Here is a 26,301-nt window from a genome sequence, read left to right as displayed (position 1 = left end):
TTAACCATTGAGGCTATGATGACAAGCGCCAGTATAATAATATCACTGACTATTCATACATTTGTTGATACTTCGTAAATCTGATCTTCGTGTATTTTAAGTGTGTATGTATAACATTGTTACCATAAATGTTATAGGTATTACCTGACAAATGACCTTTAAAAGCCATAACCCATTTTAAGTTGCATTATTTTTATTAAAGAATTTTTGTGAGCTAGAAATAGTTTTCTTATTGTTACAATTATTCAATAATAATTGTCTTAGGGGTAATCTTAGCCCAAAGATAATATATAAAGTCTAAAAAAATAATGAATGTAAAAAATATTATATTTATATATCGGCGTCTCTCAAAATTTGGCGCTTCACAAATTTTGGCGCCCGGGCGGTCGCCTGGCTCGCCCGCCCTTTTATCCGGCGCTGCATGCAATAGATTTCCTAAATAAAATGTGGCAACGCTGGTTGTTGTAGACGTAAAGCATGACTGTGACGTAAACGTAAACTGGGTGTATGGGTGTCAATATTTTTGTTATGTTAATGTTACTTTACATAATTAAATCCGTTTAATTTTTAATTAGTTATGGAAGTTAAAAGTGAAATTAAGAAAGAGTTTACTGAATGTGACCAAACATCAAAAGGTCATCTATGGACATCAGTATCAGTAGATCTCCAAAACTTGAAAAATAAACCAAAGCATATTATAAGTTATAACTAGGTAGTACTTAGTACTTTAATTAAATCCGTTTAATCAGTTATGGAAGTTAAAAGTGAAATTAAGAAAGAGTTTACTGAATGTGACCAAACATCAGAAGGTCATCTATGGACATCAGTATCAGTAGATCTCCAAAACTTGAAAATTGAACCAAAGCAAGATCACCCAGGTGAGACAAGAAGTAATGGTAAGTCATAATTTTACTTAATTTATGAGCATGGATACTTTTTCAATTTTCATTAAATTTACTTATTATATTTTAGCAATGGCAGTTAAAGTTGAAAAGAAAGAGTTTGCAGAATATGACCTTAAAGATACAGATCATCATCATCTCTCCATGTCAATGGATCTTCAAGACCTGAAGGATGAACCAGAGGAAAATCAACCAGGTGAGGCAGGAAGGCAAATAAGTAACAAACATTCTACAAATTAAGTTATTAATGCTTGGTTTTTTATATATTTTTGGTAATGATTACAATACATATTGAATCGATTCTTCCATTTTCCTTAGTAGTCTAAGGGCTAGGCTAGGTCATGGCCTATTAAAGTCAATGGAGTTTCAAAGTGTATCCTTTTTTTTTTTGATCAGCTGAATTTGAATTTCAAACTTGCTTTTGCATCGGAAGTGAGGGGAATTTGTTATACTTACCTTCTACAATAGGGTGGGTCGTTTTTATACTTTTTTTTTTTTAATTTCAAGACGCCTGTAGTTGAAAAAGTTGCTATTGGTAAAATTATCTTGTACAAATTTTTTTGCCCCGCCAGCCCCCTGAAAAAACAAAATAAATTAAATCAACAAATTAATTTCCCTGTATTATGAAATAATGCAATATTATTATCTCTTATTACATAAAAAAATGTTTTTAATTTTTAGATATATTTAGGCCCCCCTGCCAGCCCTTAAAGTTTGTTACGGATGGGGAGCTGTATTGTAATATAATAGTATATTATATTATATCGCTCTCATAGTAATGAGTGGGGCTGCATACATGAAACTAATGCTTCCGTGTGTTCAGGCTCACTCATTACTATAGTCAGCGATATGATATACTATAATATGTGTACATTATACTATAGCTCCCCGTGCGTGACAAGCTAAAAACCATCAAGTACTTTTCCACTTTGGAGCAGCTCTTTGCTTATTTTGTGGTTTAAAATATACAAAATCTATAACTCACCACAGGGAGGTAGCTGCCATCGAGTTCCATCCCTGCCCACCCATCCACCCAACCATATGAGCAATTTTTAATTTCCTACTTCATAGTCTGATTTGCTATTAAACTTTGGCATGTTGCTTCTAGATGCTATAGTTGTATGTATCCAACCATCTCTATTAGCAAGCCCACATACGGCCAAAGATGCCTGCGTCACTAATTTGACACCTCTTTGACCAGCCTGTGTATGGAAGGATAACTTCCATAAATCTCCTTCTGGATAACTACCAGTTTTAATAAATTCTTGAATATCTTCATCAGTCAGATTTTTAATCATTAGCGGCTCAGATTATCTGCACTCTTGAAAATTTATTCAATTAATCTAGGATTCCGCTTCACAAATTATTGAAGTTGGGAATTTCCAATTTTGTCGCAGTGTTATTCAAATTTATAAGATTTTATTTCGCTTTCGATCTGTACTTTAATATCCTTTTGTATCCTAATTTTCTTATATGACTACGTGAGTCAAAGATCATCGTTAGTAAAATATTTTTAGAATGGCCATAAAAGCCATTTCGTTGGATCACAGTGTCAACTACAGCTTTTAGTTCGTCACTTAAATATCTGGAATATTCAATTAGCTTCCAAAGGTGAAGAGTTCCAAATGTACACACTGGTACAGTTTTTGTTAAAAACCAAACCTTAATATATACTCGCAGAATATACTCTGTTAAAATTTTTAAACTAGGCGGCGGATTCTTTACTGCAATGTAAGCCCTCAAGATACGAGTCGCTGTAGTTAGCCATCTTCCATGAGATAATTTGCCAGGAGGGTTATTCGCTAAATTATTTGGACAGTTTTCGGAAGATATGGCAGTGCACATCTGGTATAAATATTTTTGATTGCTGCTTAGTTATTTTAAATTTACCTCAGGCAACTCAACTTTGAATTTTTCGTAGCACACAACAGGTAATCGCTCATAAGTTTCAATAAGTTTGCCGATAGAACACGAGAATGATAGAGGTCCTGTGGTATTTCGGTCCAGATATCTAAGCAAATGTCGCAGTGGCAATTCGTTTGTATGTAGTTGACATATTTTCCATTGCATGGATCGTTTATAACATACTCGCAATTCTATAAAATGTATTACACCACCGTGGGGCCCAGTGTTAACGACAGTACCACTGCAGTCAACTCGCTAATTGACACCTGATTTTCTGTTAAATAGTTATAAATCATTGATGCTATGGTCCTTGCAGTACCATTTTGACGTGTTATGTGCCCTATATATATAGTCGCTACAAGGTTCCTTTAATAACACTTTATGTTCTTTGACAGTGGTTTTTCTAGATGACGATTCTCCCTGTTCTTGAATGTGAAGGGTTTGATTTTTGCGCCCATCAAAATAGAGAGCTTGCAGACTAGCATCGTCCTTTATGTTTTTTTTTTTTTGTAAATCAAGTCGTTGCCTTTTTCTTTGTCAATCTAATTTAGACTTGTCTATTACATAGACTTGTCATTTTTGGATATCAATCCAATATCTTCAAGAACTGCACTAGCGATCATTGCTCCTTTTCTACTCGATAATCCAGTTCAGTCTATTGCAGTCAAAGGTAGGCGGTGTAGGCGTAGAGTGCTTAGGGGTATTAGGGGTCCTTCTGGACCTGGACAAATTTACTTGGCGGTGGGGTTTAAGGTTGTTTAAAATAAACAAGTATTTTTTTAAGTGCATTTGAAGCTATTTTTAGTCGTTTGAAGCATCAGGTTTCATTGATGTAAGAATTTAATTTTTAATTTTTTTAGGGGTCGGGGGCTTAATATTAAAATAAAAAAAAATAAAAATATCACTATTCATTATAGACCATTTGGCAACTTTCTTCACTACAGGCATAAAAAATCTAGAGAACCGACCCACTCTATTCTACAACCCTTTGTGAGTCTTGGCCTGCCTAACAATGTTCTTCCATTCTGCCCTGGTGGATACTTTCCTTTGCCACTGCCTGATGTTGATGGTTTTAAGATCCCCCTCTACACTGTCTATCCATCTGTTAAGGTGACTTCCTCTTGTTCTATTTCCTTGTTGCTTCCATCTCTGGACTACTCTTACACAGCTCGATTATCTGGCAGTCATAAGCCAGTTTAGTCTTTGTGACTTTACAAATCTATCAATATCTGCACTCTGCATCAGTTCATCTAGTTCATGGTTTATTTTAATTCTCCACGAACCATCGCTGCAACAGGTTGGTTCAAATATCTTCCTTAGTATTTTGTGCTTAAATATTCTCAGTTGATTTTCATCAGTGGTTAAGAGGGTCCACATTTTATATCCATATGTGACCACTTTTAGCTTAGACTCATGATTCTGTAGCTTACGTTTCATTAAGTCTTTGTATGCATAAAAGTGCTCATTACACTGCCGTGCTTAGCCAAAATGTTGTATCTACAGAGACATCACATTTGAGTAAAATCGATTTTTGTTTGAAGTATTCATATAAATTTACACAGGATACAGCATAGGATGTGGTGTGTTTAATGTGTTTTGGCTTAACTTACGTCATTTTTAGTTAGCAAATAAGATAGATATGCACATTTGGGTTAGAAAGAAGTAAAGATTTAATTTTTTAAGATTTTGGCAGTTACAGCGTTTTTGCTAAGCATGGCAGTACAGCTAAGAATCCATGCTTGTATTTCTTAACTGGTGTTGTTGTCATTTCGTCACCTGAATGTAAGAACTAGGTAACTTGAATTTCAATGTTTCAAGGTAATTGCCAAAAACCATTTATTTATTTCTCTTCAGCAAAATATCTTGAACCATGACACTTATTATACTTATAGAGTTGACTTGTACTTGATGTAGGGTCAAGATATTTCTCTGAAGAGAAATGAATAAATGGTTTTTGGCAATTATCTCGAAACATTGAAATTCAAGTTACCTAGTTTACACTCAGGTGACGATTTATTATTGAGCCTAGGTAGGGAAAAGTAGAGGCATATTCGTAGGTATGGTTGTCTACCTTCAGAAATGAATAAATGGTTTTTGGCAATTATCTCGAAACATTGAAATTCAAGTTACCTAGTTTACACTCAGGTGACGATTTATTATTGAGCCTAGGTAGGGAAAAGTAGAGGCATATTCGTAGGTATGGTTGTCTACCTTCAGATTCTCATATAGATTTGACTTTGTGCACTCCATATATTTTATTTTACATTCGTTTGCCGAATGCTATGTTTTAAAGTATCATATTAATGCTGTAATCGGGTTTAAATCTGATCTGGTCTCTATGCTGGCCAGTATAATTTTTAAATTGAAGCAATACCGCTTCCTTCCGTAGCACTATGCCGCGAAAACTAAAGCTCTGTTTGAGGTTACAACTCACATACTGTTTGCCAACTCTTCTGTATGCTACATTCTAAATGCTAAGCCAGATGTAACCTCATACAGAGTGTTAATTTTGGTGGTGGCAACATAGTGCTATGGAGTAGTATTTCTTGGAAAGGAGATAGCGAACTTGTGGAGGTGATTGGGTGAATGACAGCTAATATGTACCGGGTGTCCCGGCCATATCTCAGGAACCGTTTATAGTACAACTTTGGGAAAAAAAATTGATAACAAAAGTTGCCTCGAGAAAAGCCTGGAAATTATTTTCATAATTGTAAGTCTACCGCTAGAGGGCGTAATTGAATATCAAAAATTAAAAAATCGAAATTTTACAAAATTTGCCTAATGAAAGGGTACTGGAAATCCGATCATCGTATTCTTCATAAAATTCTGCGCATATTTCATTTCACAAGTTTAAGTCTACCTGTGCAAATAAGAGGTGGGGGTGAGTGGGAACCTTGTTATGAAAAAATCGCTGTAAGTCCGGTTCTGCTTAATCGATTTTTGCAAACTTAGTCTTGTTGAAAACAGCTCTTTTTCGTTAATGTAATAGTTATAATTTGGAAACAGCCTATTATGTAATATGCCGGCTAGGAGGCGCTATTTATTTTTTTTATAAATTAGTTTTCCTTGGAAAATATTAAATACAACTATGTATTTTTTTTCTTGTATTACAAAATTAGACCAAATTAGCAACAGAATACCGAAAACCGCATGTCGATACTTTTTTATATCTCGAGATATCTTAAGAAACGTGTAAATTTTAAACATAACTGTTGCTGTCATAATATAAGTGGAAATATATAGAAGCAAGTAGTGTGCTTTGGAAAAAAACAAAGAAACATTTTCCAGATGTCACCGCATATAATAAATCAAAACAAAATAAGACAAATAACACTATAAAATATAACCAAAAAAAAGTGTGTGTACTTTATAGAAAAAAAATTATACATCTATTATTATGATTTTAACGAAAAAAATATATTTTAAACTGTTTAATTGTATTTTTATTTAAATATTAAACTAATTTTAATACTTAAAATAATATCAAAAATTAAAAATAACGTTAATACGTAGAATAGTAGAAAATGTTAAATGTTAAAATGTTAAAAAAATTATGTTTTACTGATTTGACACATGATGACTTTTTGAAGTTAATACTTCTAATCGTTCTATTTTTTCCCATAGCACACTACTTGTTTCCATTTTGACTTCCTTAAATTAGTTTACCGGTGACAATAACAGTTATGTATTTATCTTAGTTTAGAATAGGATAATTAGTATTAAAATATAATGAAATAAAAATTAAAAATTTGTGTAGAAAATCTGACGTTTTTACATTTTCTATGATTCATCGAGAGAAAAGCAAATGCGCGGAGGCAACAATTCATAAAAATTTACATATTAACGCTATTTTTAAGTGTTGGTATTATGTTAAGTATTAAGATTAGTGCAATATTCAAATAAAAATAAAATTAAACTGTTTAAAATATATTTATTCCGTTAAAATCATAATAATAGAAGTATAACTTCTTACGCGCGTACAAAGTACACACACTCTTTTTTTGTTATATTTTATAGTGTTATTTGTCTTATTGTTGTTTTGATTCATTATATACGGTGACATCTGGACAATGTTTCTTTGTTTTTTTTTCATAGCACACTACTTGCTTCTATATATTTCCACTTATATGACAGCAACAGTTATGTTTAAAATTTACACGTTTCTTAAGATATCTCCAATATCTCGAGATAGAAAAAAGGTATCGACATGCGGTTTTCGGTATTCTGTTGCTAATTTGAACTTATTTTGTAATACAGGAAAAAAATACATACTTGTATTTAATATTTTCCAAAGAAAACTAGATTTCTAAAAAAACATAAATAGAGCCTCCTAGCGGGCATATTAAGTAATAGGCTGTTTCCAAATTATAACTATTACATTGACGAAAAAGAGCTGTTTTCAACAAGACCAAGTTTGCAAAAATCGATTAAGCGGAACCGGACTTCCAAGCGATTTTTTCATAACAAGGTTCCCACTCACCCCCACCTCTTATTTGCACAGGTAGACTTAAACTTGTGAAATGAAATATGCGCAGAATTTTATGAAGAATACGATGATCGGATAGTGCCCTTTCATTAGGAAAATTTTGTAATATTCCGATTTTTTAATTTTTGATATTCAATTACGCCCTCTAGCGGAGGACTTACAATTATGAAAATAATTTCCAGGCTTTTCTCGAGGCAACTTTTGTTATAAAAATTTTTTTCCCAAAGCTGTAGTAGAAACGGTTTCTGAGATATGGCCGAGAGCCATTCTTATTGGGACACCCGGTACATTAAAAACATTTTAGAAGATCATATTTTGCCATTTGCCAGCCATATTGGATAAGAAATTCATGTTAATGCACCATGACGCAGGTCTTCATCTCGGTAGAATAGTGAATAGTTACCTTGATGAGATTCAATCTAAAAATTATATTGGCCACCACATAGCCCATATCAAATTTAAATCCGATTATACCATTTATATGATACTTCAAAACATCACATTCGGAAAAGAAATCTTATCCCTATGATACTGGGGGCAGCACAAAAAGTTTTATTTCACATTTGCAATATTTTTTTTACAAAAAGCTTTATTTCACATTTTATGTTATATGCAATATTTTTGACCGTGAGTGTATATAGACCAAGTGTAGCAGCTTCCCGTTTGAGCTCTAGCTTTTTCTTTTATACCTTTTTGTTGTGGCTTATTATGGCAACATCATCCGCATATGCGCATATTTGCATAGATCTTTTAATAATACAGCCGTTCATATCCAATTTTCTTACAACAGCTTCTAAAGTTCAGTCCACCATTCTTTATCAGATCTGCAGTTATTCCATCTGTGCCAAGTACTTTTGTTATTTTTTAGATGTTTTATGACATTTATAGTTTCTTCCAATGTTGGTTGCTCAACTAGTTGTTCTGATGTATGGTGAATTATTTCTTCATCTTGGTTTTGTTCTTTTTCTGGGTTTAAGAGCTCTTGAAAATGATCCTTCCACCTTTTTATTATTTCCTCTTTCTCACTGATAATTGCCCCATAGTTGTCCTTGCAAACTGTTGTTCTTGTATCCTTGTATGTACCTATAGCTTGGTTTCCTAGTAAAATTTTCTAGTCTCTTTTCTGTTATTATAATTTATTTACTTATTTATTTATCAACGAGCAAATGCCCAATTTAAATTCAATACAAAAGTATTAAATTTTAAAATTTAAAATCGTAATACATAGCATAAAATTACCACTAACTTAAAAACAAAATAAACCAAACAAAAGCCAGGTCAAAATTTAAAATGGACTAAACTAAATTATATTAGTCCTGTCGCCAGGGGGGTTACAACGGCCTCCTTTATTCAGATGGACTTACCCAAGTTTTTTTATGTATTTTAACCCGTAGAACACGAATTTTTTGGGTAACAGTTGATCCGGATGTCGATAAGATTGTTATAAACAAAGAACTTGAGGAATTACATAACAGCAATTTCTCGCAAAACAAAACATTTTTTTGTATTTTTTGGATCATTCTAAGCAAAAAATGTTCTTACAAGTTTTTTCGTAGGATGCATAGTTTTCGAGATAAACGCGGTTGAACTTAAAAAAAAAATCGAAAAATTGCAATTTTTGAACCCGAATAACTTTTGATTAAAAAATAAAGTAGCAATTCTGCTTACCGCATTTGAAAGTTTAAGTCAAATTATATCGGTTTTGATTATTTGCATTGCTAAAAAATTATTTTTTTTATTGTTAAACTAAACTATAAACACATAGTGTTTCCCGTGGACAATACATGTGTTTTAATGCATGCTACGTAGAAATTGCCTCGCTTGTACTTGTACCGAATCTGCCTACTCGTTCGATTTTAAATGGGAGATCATTGAAAACATCACTCAAACACTCTGTGTTTATAGCTTTGTTTAACAATAAAAAATAAATTTTTAGCAATGCAATTAATCAAAACCGATATAATTTGACTTGAACTTTCAAATACGATAAGCCGAATTGCTGGGGTGTAAAGCTAGTTCGCGTCCGTAGTAGAGTACTATACGTGCACCCTGGGTAATGCTAAATTAACTAGCACAATAGGCAGCCAGACAATCTAGAATCTCTAGATCTCCTGGCAAGAACACATTACAATAATAAGATATGCCTCCAACCAACAACTTAATGGGACCTTCTCAAGACCAAGCAACAAAACGACTCGGACCAAGCGTCCGAATATACAATTTAAATATAGAAGGTATTAGTAGAAGTAAATGTGAGTACCTTCAAAAGGTACTCATTGAAAATAATATCGACGTAGTCGCAATTCATTAAACCCATGTAGAAAACGAGGAACAAATTCTCGCTAGAGAAGAATTCATGGCTACGATTTACTGGGTGCAACTTACCATCCAGCTTATGGAGTAGCAACCTATGTCCGAAACAAAATAGAAAATGCACACATATGTTCTACATCAGACATAAATAACATTCATACGGGTACCATACAAATTGGCGAAATTACTGTCAGCAATATTTATAAACCCCCCGGCAGTTCTGTGGCCTCCGCATGTTATTCACGCCCACCCACACCCCTCAGTGTATGTTGGAGATTTCAACAGCCATCATGAACTCTGGAAGTATAGACAAAGTGATCAAAACGGCGAGGCTTTGATAAACTGGAGCGAAGGGGCTGGCACGTATTTAGTCTTTAACGCTAAAGATAGGGGATTTTTTCGATCTGCAGCCTGGAGGCGAGAATACAACCCAGACCTATGCTTTGTCTCCACAAACGAAAACAATCAACCCCTGGCAGCTTTACGTACAGTGCTCCCAGATTTTCCACATAGCCAACATAGACCAGTTGTAATTGAAGTTGGCATCAAAATACCAATAATAGCATCTTTCTCTCGACCTAGGTGGAACTTTAAAAAAGCAGATTGGGCGACTTTTACGTACAAACTATATGAGATTTGTTGGCGTAGTTATATCTACAGCGAAGAAAACTATGCCAAGAGGATATCGTAGAGATTATGTTCCAGGATGGGATGAAAAATGCGAAAAATTGTATCAAGAATACAACGAAACAACGAAACGCAAAAAACATCCGTTGCTTTCAGTGACCTATCAGCTGCATACGACACTGTCTGGAGACAAGGACTAATCTGCAAACTGATCCGTGCCATCCCATGCCAAAAGGTAACCAAACTCATTGATAGCATGCTCACTGACAGACCTTTTCACGTCACAATGGACAACTTAAGAAGTGTCCAAATGAAGCTTAGCAATGGACTGCCACAGGGATCTGTTTTGGCACCCTTACTCTTTAATTTATACATCGCGGACCTACCTAGGACAACTTCGCAGAAATTTGGCTACGCTGACGATTGGGCCATTGCAGCAAGACATAATAACATGAATGTTACAGAAACAATACTGACGGATGACCTTGCTGTTATGGGTGAATATTTTCGCAAATGAGGCTACGGCCCAATGCAACGAAAACTGAAGTGTGCTGTTTCCATCTGAATAATGCCTAAGCCAAAAAAAAACTCTCCGTTCACTTTGAAAACAGACTACTCACTCATAACTCAACACCAAAATATCTTGGAGTGACTCTTGACAGAACTTGTAAGTTTTAAGGAACACCTACAAAGAACGGGAGAAAAACTGAAGACACGAAATAATATAATCCAAAAGCTATGTGGCACCACATGGAGGTCCTCAGCCTCCGTACTCAGATCATCCGCTCTCGGACTCGTATACTCGGCGGCTGAATATGCTTCGCCCGTATGGCTCAATAGCAAACACACGAAGATCATTGACACCCAATTAAACCAGACAGTGCGAATGATCTCAGGTACAATTCGACCAACACCGAACTATTGGCTTCCCATTCTGAGTCACATTCCACCGCCGAAACTAAGAAGAAGTCATTCTCTTCTCAGAGAATATCGAAAAATCGAGGCTAACCATCAACTACCCATCCACCATGATAAGCTTGATATCGAAATGAACAGACTGCGCTCCAGATATCCCCCATTGTTAAGGGCCACCTCCCTACATCAGGAACATTTCGACCTCACCAACGCTTGGAAAAGGCAATGGGAGAGCGACTCACCACAGGAATCACATCAAATGGCCTGTATCGATCAGAAACCGCCAGGCTTTGAACTGCCCCGCAATACATGGACGGCGCTGAACAGAATAAGAACGGGTACCGGTAGATATGCTGACAGCTTGCATAGATGGGGAAAGGCCCTTACTCCTGAGTGACTGTGGTGCGCAACGGCAGACCGTCCGCCACATTATTGAGGAATGCCCCCGAAGGCGGTACCCTGGAGTTTTCGATGAGTTCCTGAATGCGACCGAAAATGTTTTACATTATATTAATACATTAGATGTTCGTTTGTGATACTTCATGTAATGTTTTATATACTTTTTTTAAATTATATGTTCTTATTGTATCTATGCCATACGATAAATAAAAATAAATAAATAGCAGAATTGCTATTTTCTTTTTTAATTTTTAAAAGTTATTCGGGTTCAAAAATTGCAATTTTTCGATTTTTTTAAAGTTCAACCGCGTTTATCTCGAAAACTATGCATCTTACGAAAAAACTTGTAAGAACATTTTTTGCTTAGAATAACCCAAAATATACAAAAAAGTGTTTTGTTTTGCGAGAAATCGCTGTTATGTAATTCCTCAAGTTCTTTGTTTATAACAATCTTATCGACATCCGGATCAACTGTTACCCAAAAAATTCGTGTTCTACGGGTCAAAATACATAAAAAAGTTGGGTAAGTCCATCTGAATAAAGGAGGCCGTTATATCCCACCTGGCGACAGGACTATGTAGCCAGTAGCATCAATAAATCATGTGCAAGATATTAAGTTTTAAAAAGCACTATAAAAATACTTTGCCTTTCAAAGTAATCCAACCTATCAGTATACTGATTTGCAAACCTAGCAGACCTAGATAAATAAGAATTATATCCATAGTTTGTTCGATGGTGGGTAATTTAGAAAGATTTGATAAGCCTGGTTTGCCTAGAAGGACATGGCAGATTGTACAGCATAGTTAGATCCTTGAGCATGCGTCTGATCTGAAGAGTTGTGATGTTTATCTTCATCTTAGGAATTTATGTTGAACCCTCTCAATGGCTTGAATATGACCATTGTGGTGGGGGGACCAGTGACACATGAACAGTAATCTAAGTGAGGCCTCACTAGTGAAGAGTATAACAATTTAATGGAAGGGATATTAATAAAAATTTTAACACAGCATTTGATAAAGTTCAGCATTTGAAGTGACTTTGAAATAGTTACCTATATGTGTGGTATGAATGATAAAGTGGAATCAAGGACAACACCTAAATCTTTAACTTGGATTACAGACTCTAAAGGACAACCCTTTATAGTATAGATCTGGTTGGTGGGTTTCTGTTACGACTAAAGACCATTACCTGACACTTAACGTTGAGTTCCATACCATTTATTTCACACCAGTGGCTCAAACGGTTCAAATCCGCTTGTAGGTTGTGGTGATCATAGATATTCATGATCTTTTTATAAAGCTTTAAATCATCCACGAACATGAGAGAGTTTGAATGGACAAAACAGGAGATAATAATATCATTCACATAGATATTAAAGAGAAGAAGACCTAGGTGCGAACCTTGAGGTACACCAGATGGTACCTCAATCTCGTTTGATTGGAAGCCTTGAATACGCACTATTTGTATTCTTTCTGTTAGATAAGAAGATAACCACTTTCAGAGTTGCCCGTGAATACCCATACTATGTAATCTGTAATTTGTTATATGTATTTTTCTGTATATATCTGTAATTTGTTGTATTTTTCTATTCAAAATTTCTCTATTTTTCCTTAAAATATTTTTACAAAGTATGTGCCAATAAAAAAATGATTCAAAAATAAATAACCATTTTAAATTTCGTTGCAACACGAAACTACAGCCGCGGCATATCCCGGTCCAATCAGAGAGTGACGCAAGCACCTCTACCAGTTTCGAAAGGCGCATATGCTGCTCTCTCTGACCCAACAAGGACAAACCCCGACGTGCAGTCACGAATTGCAACGAACGAAATGGTAGGGATGTCCTAGCGGCAACTGCTAGCAAAAGACTAAGTATTCAATCTAACAGCACATAAAACAACACTAAAAATGTTGCTCTACATCCCACCAGATTGAAAACAATGGGAACCTTCTCTGGTTACACCTCCGAGGCTTCTAAAATTTGCAAGCCCTAACGGATGCTGAGACTAAGGAAGATGAGGGAATTTTACAATTTATAATTCACGTCACATCTGCTCAGCGCGGTAAAGTTCCAACGAGAATTGTTCCAACCATTTTCGATGGAACTTTACCGCGCTGAGCAGATGGGACGTGAATTATAAATTGTAAAATTCCCTCATCTTCCTTATTCTCAGCATCCGTTATGGCTTGCAAATTTTAGAAGCCTCGGAGGTGTAACCAGAGAAGGTTCCCATTGTTTTCAATCTGGTGGGATGTAGAGCAACATTTTTAGTGTTGTTTTATGTGCTGTTAGATTGAAAACTTAGTCTTTATAAAAAAATGATTGACCATCACATTGTCCTTCCGATTATTCCAACAAAAATTGTGATCGTCTAACGTGAAATTCACACTCTGATTGCAGTACGGTTAAGATATGAATGCACATTCAATGTTGCCACAGTTCCTGTGCGACGCTATTGAGAGAGCAATCAACAACTGGTGAAGGAAGACCGACAACCCTGTGCGTTTCTTCTCCATAAGAAATGTATTGCCCTATCTTAGCCGTACTGCATTCTCGGTGTGAATTTCTCAATATTTACAGTTTCGTGACGATCATTTCAGTAATTGGATAAATGCAAGTACTTGTTGGGCTGACTTGCGCACAAGAATCGTGTTTTGTACATTAAAAAAAATTTGCCGGCTTTTAAAAAAATATGTGCATTAAGTTGTTAAAAAAACCTACAAATTAGGTTTGGTAAACCATGAACCAATAATTAAAATCAGAGATATTGCAAAATTACGGCACTTAGGTGATTTTTCACTTGTAATTTGGCCGCATTTTGAATAATTTTGTGGAAATAATGAAAACAAAAGTTTTCAGTGTTTTATTGTTAAAGGAAAACCTATCAGCTTTAAAAATAAACCTCAATTATAATTGAAATATTATTTATAACAAAGATATATCACTTATAAACGAATGTTGTATTAGAAAAGGCTTATAATTTGTTTATAAGATTTTTTAGTTACTAAAACTTCAGAGTATAGCAAAGCAAGTTACATAGTCGTATTGTACAATCCAAAACGTAGAATTTTATGTATTACAAATTATAAGTATGCCACAACACATGTTATTTTTATGAACCATCTAGACTCAGTGCATTGAGAAGAGATAGGTACACAAAAAGACGATTCGGTATGTTTTCATATTTTAAGCACAATTTGTTTGACGTTTCTGCTTTGTTTACTTTTGTGGCTGTCAATCAGTTGAATTTTTTGCGGTTTTTGTCGAATTTTTGCGTTTTGAAGTTTCTTTATATTACACAAACAGTTGTTTTCACAACTAATTTTATATTGGGCTTTGAACTTTTAAGGTAAATATGTAATTATATTTTGGCAATTAATATTTAAAACATACAAAGCTAACGTCAGTAAAGAAATGATTGTGTTTAGATTTCCGTCAAAGTGAATAAAATAACAAAAATAAAATATGTTATTGAATTTTTTTATAAATTGTTTATTTATTTATTACTCAATAATAATAAAAACTTTATTAAGCTACTTCAAACATAGCTGTAATTCTGCACAAAAATTTTGAAGCAAAACTTACATTTGACATTCTATATATTTGATAACGTCAAATTTTATAATAAAACCCGTAATCGGAACAGCAGCCACTTTCTGTCACTTGTTATTGCGTGAAATAGATTTCCGACTTATTTCGTATGCTTTAAATGATGACGCACGGGTAAAGACTCGCGGACTCAACTGTATACGTGATTCTACCAAAGGATGGTAAACAACTTTCAATATCCAGTATGTTACGTTTTCTTGCTGTCCTTATGCTCTATTAGGGCGTCGGACTTTGCTGTCACCTATCCATCTTTTACCCATTTCTTCCACGCCTTCTGGTCTTCTGCCATTTCCTTCATCTGTTGCTCTGTTTTTCTCTCTTGATCCCGATTTCCTGGATTTGTTCCATCCACCCCTTTCTAGTTCTGCTCCTTCTTCTTTTCCCCTGTCTTTTGGCATCTGTCACTTTCTTTACTAGTTTGTTCTCGTTAATTCTAGTTATATGTCCAAACCAATTCAGATTTCTTTTTTCTTTATTGGTTCCTGTCTTAGCACGTTTCTGATGTTTTCATTCCTTTCCCTGTCCAGCTTCCACTTCCCAGCTATTTTTCTTAGCTGCTTCATTTCTGAAAATTTTGGTACTGAATTTTAATATTGAATACCTATTTTAAATGAATGAATGTCTTTATACTAAAATGTGTACATTTTGTTTATATTTTAGGTCGCCTGCAGAAAAACAACAACATTCGTTCATCTCACAATGAAGACGATATGTATAGACATTCTGGAAAAACAATTGTCAATAAAAATATAAAAATCAAGATTGGAAAAGGGTCTTACAAATGTGAAATTTGTTTCAAGCAGTTTTCTCAAACAAGTCTTTTGAACACACATTTGAGAGTGCACACTGGAGAAAAACCTTATAAGTGTGATATTTGCTTTAAACAATTTACTCAAGCTGGTAGTTTGAAATTACATATGCTGACTCACACTGGAGAAAAACCTCACAAATGTGAAATTTGTTTCAAGCAGTTTTCTCAATCAAGTAATTTGAACACACATTTGAGAGTGCACACTGGAGAAAAATCTTACAAGTGTGATATTTGCTTTAAACCGTTTGCTAAAGCGAGTTATTTGAAACGACATTTGAGGGTGCACTCTGGAGAAAAGCCTTATAAGTGTGAAATTTGTTTTAAACAATTTAGCGCAAAAGGAACTTTGAAAATACATTTGAGAGTGCACACTGGAGAAAAATCTTACAAGTGTGAAATTTGTTCGAAACAGTTTACTGCGTCAAGTTCTTTGAAAATACATTTGAGAACTCACACAGGAGAAAAGCCTCATAAGTGTGAAATTTGTTTAAAGTGCTTTACTACTGGAAGTGATTTGAAAAAACATCTGAGAACACACACTGGCGAAAAGCCTTACAAGTGTGATATTTGCTTTAAACCGTTTACTCAAGCTGAGAATTTGAAATTACATATGATGACTCACACTGGAGAAAAACCTCACAAGTGTGAAATTTGTTCGAAACAGTTTACTTCTTTGAAAATACATTTGAGAACTCACACAGGAGAAAAGCCTTATAAGTGTGAAATTTGTTTAAAGCGCTTTACTACTGGAAGTGATTTGAAAAAACATCTGAAAACACACACTGGCGAAAAGCCTTACAAGTGTGATATTTGCTTTAAACCGTTTACTCGAGCTGATAATTTGAAATCCCATTTGAGAACACATGTGTTCTCACTTACGCACATGGGTCATTCTTAATAAATTGGCAGATTTTACCACTGTAACACAAACATCGAACACACCTATTTAAAGACAAATGTCGATCCAGTAAACTATCTAAAAAATTATTGGGAATTTCAGCAATCAATGTGACAGTCCGCACTTCCAAATTTACATTAGTAGACTCATTTGAATCAAGTTCAAAGAACGTTAGTGGATCAGAATGTAAGAAGGTTGGCCCCGCCCACCATTTGGAACAGTTAACTAACTCAGAGGGTAAGCAACCTCTTGAACTAATGTCAGCAGGATTTTCTTCAGAAGGAACATAATGCCAACATGAAGAAGCTACTCGTTCCTGCACATAAGCTCTATTGCTCACAAAGGTTTTCCACCGATGAGGGGAAGATTGTAACCAACGTTGTAAGAGCAGAATAGGATTAACGGTATATTTCATTGATTTCTACTTTATCTTTAACAACAGAAGAACCTTTAAAGTAACCTTTCTCGCTAGCTTCACCAAAACAGTGAACTTCTAAGCGTGAAATATCGTCAATTAATAAACGACGAGGTAAATAATTTACTCAAATATGGTACATCGTCAAGGTATTTTTTCCACAAACGGATAATTTCTTTTGATGGAGCATCATCCCAACCAATCTTTTGGGTCCATATTCTTTGAATAAGGTGTTTAATTAGAAACGTCATTGGAGATTAAAAGCCAAGAGGATCAAATATTTTTGTTAAATTGGACAAAAGATGACGTTTTGTACAAGAAGAGTCTAAAACTTGAACTTTAAAACCAAATGTATCCGAAGAAGCGTCCCATTCCAACCCTAATACTTTAAGTGTTTGGGACGAAATATCATCATTAAATGTAAGAGGTTTTATGGCTAAATCTGATACAGCTAATCCTTTCAATAAATCAGGTACATTACTGGACCATTTTTTCAACTCAAAACCTCCTTTGGCAAGTAAAGCAATAAGTTCGTCTCTTAGTGCTAAGGCATTTTCGAAACTAGGACAAGAAGAAACGATATCATCAACGTAGGTTTCAGTTTTAAATGCCTCGGCTGCTAGAGGAAGCGAATCCCCGTCATCATTATCCAACTGATGTAGACATCTAATAGCAAGACATCTAAGCAACTCTGTTGATACGAAGATCTCGAACAGGTTCAGAATTATTATAACGCCAAAGTACTCTTTGATAATCTGTTTGAGTAAGATTAATTAAAATTTGCCTATACATTTTAGAAATATCGGCCGTAATTACATAACCATGCAATCGAAAATTCATCAAAATTGTACAGATGTCAGTCTGAAGCTTAGGACCAGTGAATAATTTGTCATGGAGTAAGGGTTGATTTGGAATTCTCCGTTTCCAAACGTCCAACTAGGTACCTTAGTGGTAATCCGTCAAAATAATGTCCCCCGTTACAATGGCCTTTGGGCCGTATAATTGAGGTTCATCCTGGATCTGATGGTATAGTTAGAGTGGCCACAGTGAAAACTAATAGTGGTATATACAGAGAGAGTCTGTAATTTGGAATATATTCAATATCTCAAATACTAATTGCTTTTTTGAAAAATGCTCAGACCCGTCGAATAGTATTTCAAATTGTCCTTTTTTACATACAATAATAATGTATACAGGGTGTCCCAATTTAGAGATATGACGTCAACGTTGAATTTCTTAAATGGCAACACTGTCATTTTGATAGCTATTTTGATAGGGTGTGTAAAGTTATACACAACTGCAAAATATCAAATTTTTGTTTTGTACCATTTACAAGATAATAGAAAATAACAAAGTTATGTCTGTAATTTGGAATAAATTCAATAATTAAAATACTGATTGTTTTTTTGAAAAATGCTCCGACCCGACGATTAGTATTTCTAATTGTCATTTTTGACATACAATAATAATGTATACAGGGTATCCCAATTTAGAGATATGACGTCATCGTTGATTTTCTTTAACGGCAACACTGTCACTTTGATAGCTATTTTGATAGGGTGTGTAAAGTTATACACAACTGCAAAATTTCAAATTTTTATTCCCTACCATTTACAAGATAATAAAAAATAACAAAGTTATGAAAAACAAGTAATCAAATAATAAATGAATTTAATTATTTCAATTAAGCAAATGCTCATAACGTTGCCCATTGACAATTTGACAATAATTGAGGGCAACATGATGAGTATTTGCTTAATTGAAATAATTAAATTCAATTATTATTTGATTACTTGTTTTTCATAACTTTGTTATTTTTTGTTATCTTGTAAATGGTACGGAATAAAAATTTGAAATTTTGCAGTTGTCTATAACTTTACACACCCTATCAAAATGATAGTGTTGCCATTTAAAAAAATCAACGATGACGTCATATCTCTAAATTGGGACACCCTGTATACATTATTATTGTATGTCAAAAATGACAATTTAAAACACTAATAGAAGGGTCTGAGCATTTTTCAAAAACACGATTAGTATTTTAATTATTGAATTTATTCCAAATTACAGACATATCTTTGCTATTTTCTATTATCTTGTAAATGGTAGAGAATAAAAATTTGATATTTTGCAGTTGTGTATAACTTTACACACCTTATCAAAATAGCTATCAAAATGACAGTGTTGCCATTTAAGAAAATCAACGATGACGTCATATCTCTAAATTGGGACACCCTGTATACATTATTGTTGTATGTCAAAAAGGATAATTTGAAATACGAATCAACGGGTCTGAGCATTTTTCAAAAAAACAATGAGTATTTGAGATTTTGAATTTATTCCAAATTACAGACTCTCTCTGTATAAACGCTCTATAGTAAAATTATGTCCTTCGTCTTTTGAGCCGTAACAATAGTGCGTATTGTAGTGGGCGGTATCCATAGGTCGCTGATTCAAATCCGGCTCGAAGGACCAATAAATCTTGGAGGAGACTACTAACTCGGTGAGCTTTATTAGTGGACTGTTTAGCATAGGGTGAATTTAAAATAAAAAAAATAACAGTAAAAAAAACTGGACCTTAAAGTAAATTGCAATGGAAAGATTTCCTACCTTGTAACTTCTCGTTCACCAAGCTGGAGCAGGCCTTCTATTCTTCGTACTGCTATTGTTGAGTTGTAGAAATCACTAGCGAGGACTATATTTATTTTCAATACACTTTTTCGAAATGTGACTGCGTACCAAGAGAGTTGGTTGGCGAATGTCTTTGTTTTTAAAAATAATACGAGTAGGTAGGTAATACATATATACAAAAAACTTTAAGGTTTTTGATTGAAAAAACATAAAAATTAATACTCACTGAATTAGGTATTAGCCTACTCGTATATAAAGTGTGTCCCAAAAACTAATAAATAATTAGAAACAATGGAAATAAAAAATTCTTTCACTAATAATTAATTATAATATTGAAAAGAAAATGAATTAAAATATTCTTAACAAAAACAAGAAAATTAAAATTGTTATTCCTAGTGGTGTGGACGAACCAACCACTAAGTTTTAAAATAATTAAGATTCATTAAATATGTTTTTTTCGTAACTTGATTCAGATATAGCAGCCACTTATTAAAAAAATGCTATAAAGTATTTTTTCCGTAGATTAAAATAAAATTGTATGGTCCACGAACATGATGTGACCACTGACTTAAAATAGTTCTTTATGAAACAGTTCGTGAAGTAAGCTTTTTGCGAACGCACGCGATGTTTAGAGCACGAGCGACAACGGAGCGAGTGCTATACATCGCGCCAGTTCGCAAAAAGTACTTCACGCACAGTTTCATACAATATTTTATCTACGATAAACAAATAAAAAAACTAACTCTTCGTCGCTGGAATTCATTTCTATTCTACAATTTTTAGAATTTTGACATCTAAAAATTCTGACTACGTTCAAACCACAAAACTGTCAAAAGTTTTGTTGTAATTTATTGCTCATATTGTCATCACCATGACAACGCGAAAGTTAAGGATATTTAATTATATGAAAGTGTGTCAAAAACAGTGCGAAAAAGTAAATCCCATTTAAAACACATTGTTACTTCACGCACACTTTAAACCCTTCACGCACGGCTATCTATAATGACAGTTTTCACAAACTAAAAACTTATACATAATATGACATAGAGTAGATAAAAGTATTTTTATTTCTGATAATATGTACGTATTGTGAAATATTTAATTTTATATTAAGTTAGCAATAAACTAAGTTAAACCTTTCCTTTTTTATTTTGTTTTAATAAAATATAATGTTACTTGTAAAGGTAATCACGTCCGTGGATATTCTGCTAACAAGAATGCACGGACTTAACGAAAAACACGTTACTACCAATCTGCACATCACAGTTTTGAGTGAAAATGTTTTGATTGGAATATAATCGGCTTTGTCTGTTTTAAAATACAATATAATGTTACTTGTAAAATAAATTACGCCTGTCGATATTCTGCCACGTTCGTGGAAAACAAGAATCCACGGACGTGACGAAAAACACGTTACTAACACTCCACACATCACATTTTTGAGATTAGGAAAATGTTTTTACTGTGTTATATTATAATCATCCTTTCATATTATTTTAGTGACAGTGTGGTCCTCAAATCTAAATCTAAAATTACACTTACTTTTTAAGGGTCCACAGATGTGACTAAAGGTCTTGACGAAACAGATTTCACCAAACAGATTACTCCTTAAGGCGGGTATACATATACGCTCTGCTCGGTGTGCGAGCCGCTCGCGCGCATCATATTTGTTAGATTAGTACGTGTTTTCAAGTGGCACACAAACGGCGCACCACGATCTAACTTCTGTCGGCTTTTCAACAAATGCTTTGATGGTTCGCAATACGTATTTGGACGGGTTTGCGAGTGGTTTGTTGGTTTTGGGGCGGGAGTTGAATATTTGTTAGTAATGGAGTGGTCGGAAGGAAATATCAAACTTATTGATGTTTACCGTGGAAAATCATTATTGTGGGATCCTCAACACAGGACCATTTAAAAAACAACTTAAAGCCGATATCTGAAGGGAAATAGAAGCTGAAATAGAAAATTACATGCGGACCAACGTAAAAAAAAGGTCATTTCATTGTTGTCTTCTTATCGGCGTGAGAAATACAAAATTAGATTTACTATTTTATTTGGGCATAAGCCACAATTCGAGTTTGAAATCAAGCTTACTTGACGTTTCGACTTTCACTTTGGAAATCGTTATCAATATAAGAAAAACATTCATAAATTAAAAATTTAACTTTGTTTCTGGTGAAGCAACGCAGTTGGAGCAAGCAGATATATTATAATTGTGTCACCGGAAAGCGAAAAAGGTAGTCCCTAAAATTTTCAAGACTGAAACAATCCCTTAAAATTCGAGAATTTTTACGATTTTGACAAGGTAAAAATTTGGTCTTAGGCCGCACCTACATTGGATCCGTTATTCTCCGATCAGATTCGATCCGATCCGATAGGCGGCACCTACATAGGGCTTTTCATTCACAGTCATTTTTTCCAGCTTCTGTCATATGTCGTATAATCCGTGTATATTAATATTATGCACAGATTATACAACATATGACAGAAGCTCGAAACAAATGACAATCGATGAAAAGCCCTATTGGATCCGTATTTCTCCGATCGGATCAGATCCGATATAGACCGATTTTCCGGCGAGGGTGCCTACATTGGTTCCGTTAACTTCCGACCACCGACAATGGACAGCCTAAGTCTGACGTCACAAATGTCACAAAATTGGGAGGAGCTTATATTGGCTCCAAACAATTTTGTTTGTAACCTTAAATGGTCATAAGGAATTTTTCATTTATGTGCTTTGTGTGGCAAAATAAGACTTCATTTAGGTATTTCGTTAAAGAAACGTGTTAATTAAGAGATTTTTATTCGTTTTTGCTCAGGTGGTTTTTATTCCTTAGTGATTGAAAATAAACATAACCTCAAAACTGTTTACATTCTAATCATTGCATTAAATTAACTCACCTGGGCAAAAACGAATAAAAATCTCTTAATTGGCACGTTTCTTTAACTAAATACCTAAATGAAAAGTCTTATTTTGTCACACAAACCATGTAAACAATAAATTAAAAATTCCTTATGAGTGTTTAACATTATAAACAGAATTGTTTGGAGCCAAATATAAGCTCCTCCCAATTTTGTGACGTCAAGACTTAGGCTGTCCGAGTTCCGATGAAGATGTGTTAAGGAGATGATGACATTGAATATATTTAAACATGTTAGCTTGCAACCCCCAACTTGCAATCATGTTGCAACCAACTTACAACCAATCGGAATGAAACCAAACACTTCTCGATGGGAATCAATGGGAGAAGCTACTCCCGACGTGCGTTGGCCGATATCGGATCTGATCTGATCGGAAAAAAACGGATCCAATGTAGGCACCCACATTTAATACTAATTATCTACAATTACTAAATGTTCGTAAGTTTCCTCTGGATCGCGGAAGGTTCGTCAAAATGAAAAATTTTAACGAACATTAACCGCGCGGCGCTCACACGGCGCGGATATGTATCTCCGCCTTTATACGCAAAATTGCTGATAAAATAACTTACCGATGTGTTTAACCTTTTCTTTGGTTGTATGCTTGCCTCGTCATCTGATAAACATTTGTGGTAATTTAATATGTGTGCGAATTTTTAAATGTAATAAGTGGGCCCTCGGCATGACGAAAATTTTGGTTACAAGCTTTAAACCTATATAATTTTATATCTAAGGCAGATAATAGAACATAAAAACAAATCGATTATCTACAATTTGTTTTGTTATATCTATTATGCTGTTTAAAAACAGTTTCAATACTATTCACTACAGAGGTGACTGGCCACGAACGTGATAACTCAGGTTCTGTGGACAAGATAAAAACGAAAAAAATGAAACTTTTAAAAAATATATGGATTATAACGCTTTTAAAACAGGGTAAACTTAGATAGGTAGTGGCTAAACACCGCTTTAGGGGTTACGCCGCTTACGCTCTCTAGATCTATGGTTTGAGGTAGATCAGTCTTCACGTTCGTTATTTAATTTTCTCGGTTATTTTTCTCCACTCTTTCCTGGCTCTGGTTTTTTATTTCCAATGTCGTATGCCCGTCTTGTTGAGATCACTTACTACTTCTTGTAACCATGTAGATCTTGGTCTTCCACGTCTTCTTTTGCCAGCTGGTGTCCATTCCAATATTGAGAATATCGTCGTAGTTGATCCGGATCTCCATATGTGTCCTAGCCATTTTGCTCTTTGTTGTTTTATTTTACACACTATATCCTCCTTAATTTCTTCCAGTAGCTCAAGGTTCGTTCTTTGTCTAAATTCATTGTCACTTATTTTTATTGGTCCTAATATTGCTCTTAGTATTTTTATTTCTTGTATTCTAAGATTTTCCTCTTGTTTTTTGTCATGCTAAGAGTTTCGGCTGCATACATCATCGTCGGTCGAATTATTGTTTTGTATACTTCATTTTTGATTTCTTACTCAATAACTTATTTTTAAGTAATTTTTTATTTGCATGGAAGCTCTTATTTGCTGTAATAATCCTTTCTTTGATTTCGGTTTCTCTTTCTACCATTGTTTGTTTTTAATATTCCTAAATATTTAAATTTTTCGACTTGTTCAAAAGTGTATTCTCTTACTCTAACCTATGTCTTTTCAAAGTTTTTGTCAAGTCTCATTATTTTGGTTTTTTCTTGGTTTATTTTTAATCCCATTACTTTTCTTTCTGTTACCGTTTCGTTTAACATTCGTTCCATTGTTTTTCTATTTTTTGTTATTAGCACAATATCATCAGCGTATGTTATTATTTGTCCTTCTCTCGTTCGGAGGGTGCCTTTGTTGATCTTCCTGACGATGTATTCTAGGGCAAGATTAAACAGAGTTGCTGATAATGAATCTCCTTGTCTCACGCCTTTATTGATGACAAATTCTTCTGTGTCGCCTACTTGGGTTTTTATACTAACTACAGTTCTACTCATTGTCATTTGTACTAATCTTCGTAATTTATTTTGTATTCCCATTTCTTTCAGAGCTACCATTAATTTTGATCTTTTTATTGTATCAAATGCTTGCTGAAAATCTATATACTACATTCGCTCTCGCGAGATTTTTTTTTTGACACATTCGGAATAGGAAACATACAACACAAAAATTCCTACCTCACACTATTAACTGCTAAAATCAACTTGATCTTTCATTAAAAAAAGAAGAATTTATTAGAAATAGTGGGAGTGTCTACTAATCTCATAAAATTTTGTGAAGTTTATTTCTACAAAATATTTTTATTTTGTACAATAAATAATTTTCTCATTTGTTATCAATACATTATAATGGTGCAAATAAATAATTATTGATTGGCGTAAGGTGTATGTTATTTTTATGTCTGTTTACTATTAATAATATTGGGTATGAGCAGGTGCGTTGGTTTTGTAGTAATTTCCAGTTACTTCTGACAACTGAACTTTTCAAAAAAGAAATTACTAACGTCAGTGTCAAAGTGAATCTCGATAGAGCGAATTCAGTATAAAAAGCAGTTCAATTTCTATTTTATATCCATGAGCTTTTTCCATCATTTGTTTAACCGTATGTATGGCATCTGTTGTAGACTTTCCCTTAACAAATCCGCATTGATAGTGTCCTATGATATTCGTGGTAGCTTCGGTCAGTCTTCGTTGTATTAAGGCGGACATGATTTTATATGCTGTGTTTAATAGCGTCAGTCCTCTGTAGTTATTACACATCTGTTGATCTTCTTTTTTATGAATCGTGATAATTATTCCTTTGTACCATTCTTCCGGCATTTTTTCTTCGTTCCATATGTCTTTTATTAAATTCTATAATTTATCTTTTAATTCTTCACCACCATATTTTATAAGCTCCATATTGATACAGTCCGATCCTGAGGCTTTACCATTACGGCTGCTATTAATAATTTCCTTAACTTCCTCTTTTGTTGGTATTTCTAGCTGGTTTCCTAACATCATTGTCTCTTCTTCTATGTTTTCATTTAGGTCTTGATCTTCTTGTTCTGTTAATAATGCTTTAAAATAGTTAGTCCAAATTTCTTTATGCTCTTCATCGTTTTCTAATACTTTTCCATTTTTATCTTTTATGCCTTTTATCTTTCCTTTAAAGATTTTGTTCTGCTCACTAATTTTCTTATAGAATTCTTTTGTGTTTCTGTTCTTACTTTCTTTTTCTATTTCTTTTATCTTATCATCCAACCAGCCACGTCTAATTTTCCTTATTTTTTTCTTACATTCATGTATTATTCTATTGTATTCTTCCCTATAATCCTGTCTATTTGTTCTTATCCACTTTTGTCTCATTTCTACCTTCTTTTTTAGCATGTTATGGCATTCTTCGTTATACCATTCTTGTCTTTTTTTGTTTCTTTTTATCCCTATGTGTACATCCGCTGTTTCATTTATAAATTTTTTTATATTTCTCCAATCTGTTTCTATATC

The 26,301-nt window shown here is 34.1% G+C and overlaps 1 protein-coding gene across 2 annotated transcripts; it reads left to right on the top strand.

Moving 5' to 3' along the window:
- The first annotated feature begins 499 nt into the window (after window positions 1-499).
- LOC114328567 (zinc finger protein 664-like) lies at window positions 500-17,765 on the top strand. Of its 2 annotated transcripts, none has more exons than XM_050655595.1 (3): window positions 500-878; window positions 973-1,098; window positions 15,817-17,765. In XM_050655595.1, the coding sequence occupies exons 1-3, from the start codon at window positions 752-754 to the stop codon at window positions 16,863-16,865; spliced, it is 1,302 nt and encodes a 433-aa protein (XP_050511552.1). In that variant the 5' UTR covers window positions 500-751; the 3' UTR covers window positions 16,866-17,765. The 2 variants fall into 2 exon arrangements, with proteins under 2 accessions (XP_050511552.1, XP_050511551.1); XM_050655594.1 differs by having other exon boundaries at window positions 500-896.
- The last annotated feature ends 8,536 nt before the right edge of the window (window positions 17,766-26,301 follow it).

Source organism: Diabrotica virgifera, chromosome 7, assembly GCF_917563875.1.
Source record: "Diabrotica virgifera virgifera chromosome 7, PGI_DIABVI_V3a".
NCBI classification, from domain to species: Eukaryota; Metazoa; Arthropoda; class Insecta; order Coleoptera; family Chrysomelidae; genus Diabrotica; species Diabrotica virgifera.
Note: the sequence above shows the minus strand (reverse complement) of the source record. Positions and strands in the feature narration are given on the sequence as shown.